This window comes from Melampsora larici-populina (assembly GCF_000204055.1).
Source record: "Melampsora larici-populina 98AG31 unplaced genomic scaffold MELLAscaffold_61, whole genome shotgun sequence".
In the NCBI taxonomy this organism is placed as follows: Eukaryota; Fungi; Basidiomycota; class Pucciniomycetes; order Pucciniales; family Melampsoraceae; genus Melampsora; species Melampsora laricis-populina.
In genome coordinates this window covers 161,572-164,866 of record NW_006768825.1, presented here as the reverse complement: position 1 = coordinate 164,866, position 3,295 = coordinate 161,572, and the positions used below count along the sequence as shown (strand labels likewise).

At 41.9% G+C, this 3,295-nt stretch overlaps 1 protein-coding gene across 1 annotated transcript; it reads left to right on the top strand.

Annotated features, from left to right (window-relative positions):
* Nucleotides 1-2,070: 2,070 nt before the first annotated feature.
* On the top strand, nucleotides 2,071-3,004 carry MELLADRAFT_93784 (uncharacterized protein; the record flags this gene model as incomplete). The annotated part of the gene is made up of 3 exons (XM_007416544.1): nucleotides 2,071-2,544; nucleotides 2,626-2,914; nucleotides 2,958-3,004. The coding sequence occupies 3 exons, from the start codon at nucleotides 2,071-2,073 to the stop codon at nucleotides 3,002-3,004; spliced, it is 810 nt and encodes a 269-aa protein (XP_007416606.1).
* Nucleotides 3,005-3,295: the final 291 nt, after the last annotated feature.

Below are 3,295 nucleotides of genomic sequence, written 5' to 3'. Positions count from 1 at the left end.
AGAAACCAGCGTATTACCCGTTTGCCTCGATACTAGCCGGTACATCATGATGCTAACAAGAATTTTACTCATAATCACACGGCAGCTGGGTGGACTACTTTTGCGCCCTGCCCACCACATGAGCTGATTGTCAATGTGGGATTATCTGAGCTGGGTTTAAAGGCTATGCCTCCTGCCAAAGCAAAGTCAGCTGCACAAGGCATATTTTATACAAGTGAAACCATTGACAAAGACAAAGAAGATACTGAGCATGAGCTCAACAATCTGGAAGATTTGGTCCCACAAGTTGCAATTCAAGAGTCTGGAATTGGGGAGAAGACTGATTGGGATGCTGCTTGCGCAGAGGATGAAATTGCACCAGCCTTGCTCTGGGAGGAAGAAGTGGCCCCAACTCACTGTTGTGAAGCCAATCAGGTGGATTGTATCTTACACAAGGTGGCTCTTGTTCTTCTTCAGTTTTTATCATCTCTCCATGAGACTTAACTAGGCTGATATGACATTGAAAATCAGTTTTTTCCAGGTTGACATTATCACTTGCCAAATCACTTGCTTGGCTGCCTGGCGTAAGGAAATCAACCATGTAAGTGCCAAGAAAGATATCAAGGGCTCATGATTTGCGGGCTATGGAATAAGGTGGAATATAAAGTATGAAATTAGGCACAAGGCATGGCTTGCAAGTGATGTGAGTGTTGCTTTTTTCATCATCTTCAATTGTCAAAATTATTGACATATATCTATACATCTTCAATCTTCAACACTATCATCTATTTATCATATAAATCCTGTTTTAATTCTGTTTGGTAATTACTTAAACATGTAGAGAAAAGTTGTTTTGAACAACTTTGCTTGCGGAGTAGAGTGAGGTTTGCCTGTGAGGGAAGCGCAAAAATGCAAAAAACTACTTAAGGACACTCAATCCTTGTGGCACTCGTGCCAAGAATCCCGCGGCCGCGCAGAGGGGGCTTTGCTAAGCTAACAAAAAGCTACATCATCACTGGTCAACCGAAAAATCCACCTACCAATATCTCAAAGCAAGAAGAGATCCTTGTGGAGCTTTCTCTATGTGGAAATTTTTCCACATATTACTTCACTTTTTTAGCTCTGTGTAGCTTACATAGATCCTGGAAGGTCGGAAAAGAAGGTGAGTTTGGAATGTGTTTGTGTACATAAATGGATAAATAGCTTCTTTCGTAATGAAACACATTCAGAGGAGAGCCGATGTGGGCAGACAAAAGTTTACTTGGGTACCTTTGTAGCAGTACTCCCTGGTCAAGCTCATTGAAAAGAGATCTCTACTGCAGACTCAGAGTCAATGCAAATCTTTAGCTACAGCTGTATATTTATTTTGATTGTTGGAAGAATGTTTATCTAACAATGCGGTTGAAGTTATAGATGGATGTGCATTTTGCCATATATGGTAGTAGATGGTATTCGATGATCTGAATGTTGGTGAGAATGAGAGTGAGAGTGAGAGTGAGGGTGAGAATGTGAAGAGTGTGATTGAGTTGTAATTTGAATTTCCATTTGAGAATTTAATCGGCTGACAGTTTCAACTTTTTACCTTTCATCAACCCACCATCATCAACTTATCAATCCTTCTTCCGATCAAAATACAAACTCAGCTCATCATCGATTGAACCTTTCTGGATTTCTCAAACTCAAGTGTACTTTTAGGTTCAGAGCGCGTCATTCGACTGACTTCGATCAATAAGTTTGTCAAGCGGTCACAGAGCCAGGTAAATTTACACGTCTCGTGCCTACTACATCACCTATCGATATCTCAAGGTTAGGCACAAAGAACTGATTGACTCGATCGAACTATCCTCTTGCTGCATATTACAGCTTTCCCCACTGGCTCTTCAGACCCGAGACGTACGTACGTACAACAATACATAGCAGATGCTAGAGACTTTATTCGACCCCATCAACTCATTTCATCAAAGATCGACGCGTTTCACTGTTTCAATTTCAATCGCGTTCTCTGGTTTAGATTGGCTACCACTCCCAACTGTCGATCCTACCAAACCTTGATTCGTATTTAAATTATCATTCTTTCAATCTGGCTCGACAATGTCACAAATCGACAGAGGTCGCAGTCTTCGAAAAATGTATTCGAGTCATGATCTAGTTGGCGATACAGCTACATCCCCCCCTTTATCATCAACGAAGGCTTCAGCAATGACATCGACAGCTAAAAAACCGGGTCAAGTGATGGCTGATGCTGCTGCTACGGCTGAATTCAACGAAAAACGATGGGTCTGGCTACCTGATGATAAGAAGGGTTATGTCGCAGGATGGATCGTCAAAGAACTCACCTCATCCGATTCTAATGATGAACCAAGTACAGAGTCTATCTCACCTACTGACGCGATGGTCGAAGTAAGATGTGTGGATGACAAGACTCGAACAATCAAATTTGACTCACTTGAAAAGATGAATCCACCGAAATTTGACAAAGTCGAAGATATCGCTGATCTCACCTTTTTGAATGAACCCAGTGTGGTTCACAATCTACGACAAAGATATGAATCCAAAATGATTTATGTAAGTCTTCATTCATTTCTTATGATTGTATTATGATTGGTTCACCTTATTGACTTTCACCTTTCATCTACCTAACTCTAGACATACTCGGGTTTGTTTTTAGTTGCCATCAATCCATACCACCCTTTACCTATTTATACACCTCAAGTTATCTCTCAATACAAGAACAAACGACGCGAAGAAAACCCTCCACACGTCTATGCTGTCGCCGAACGATCATGGCAGAATATGCTAGGGGAACGCGAGAATCAATCTATCTTAATCACGGGAGAATCTGGAGCAGGAAAGACGGAGAATACTAAACGTGTCATCTCATACCTCACTGCGATCGCTAGTACTCAGAAATTTCCTACTTCTGGAAGTGATCAGAGTCTCAACGAGGCCCCTCCTCCTTCTCGACCTGGTCTTGGAAGTCGGGCTCCAACAAGTAGTGTTATTGAATTGGTCGGAAAACGGCTAGGTAAACTCGAACGTCAGATCCTACAGGCTAATCCGATCATGGAATCTTTTGGGAACGCTCAAACTGTTCGAAATAACAACTCTTCCCGATTTGTGAGTTCCTAGTCCCTATTACCCATGCCATTTCATCACATTCTCTGACATACTGATCATAATTGACTATTTGTGACCCAGGGAAAGTTTGTGAGAATCGAATTTAACTCGATTGGCGCGATAGCAGGGGCAAATATCGACTGGTATCTTCTTGAAAAGTCCCGAGTAACCTCGCGAAGTGAAAAGGAGCGCGCATTTC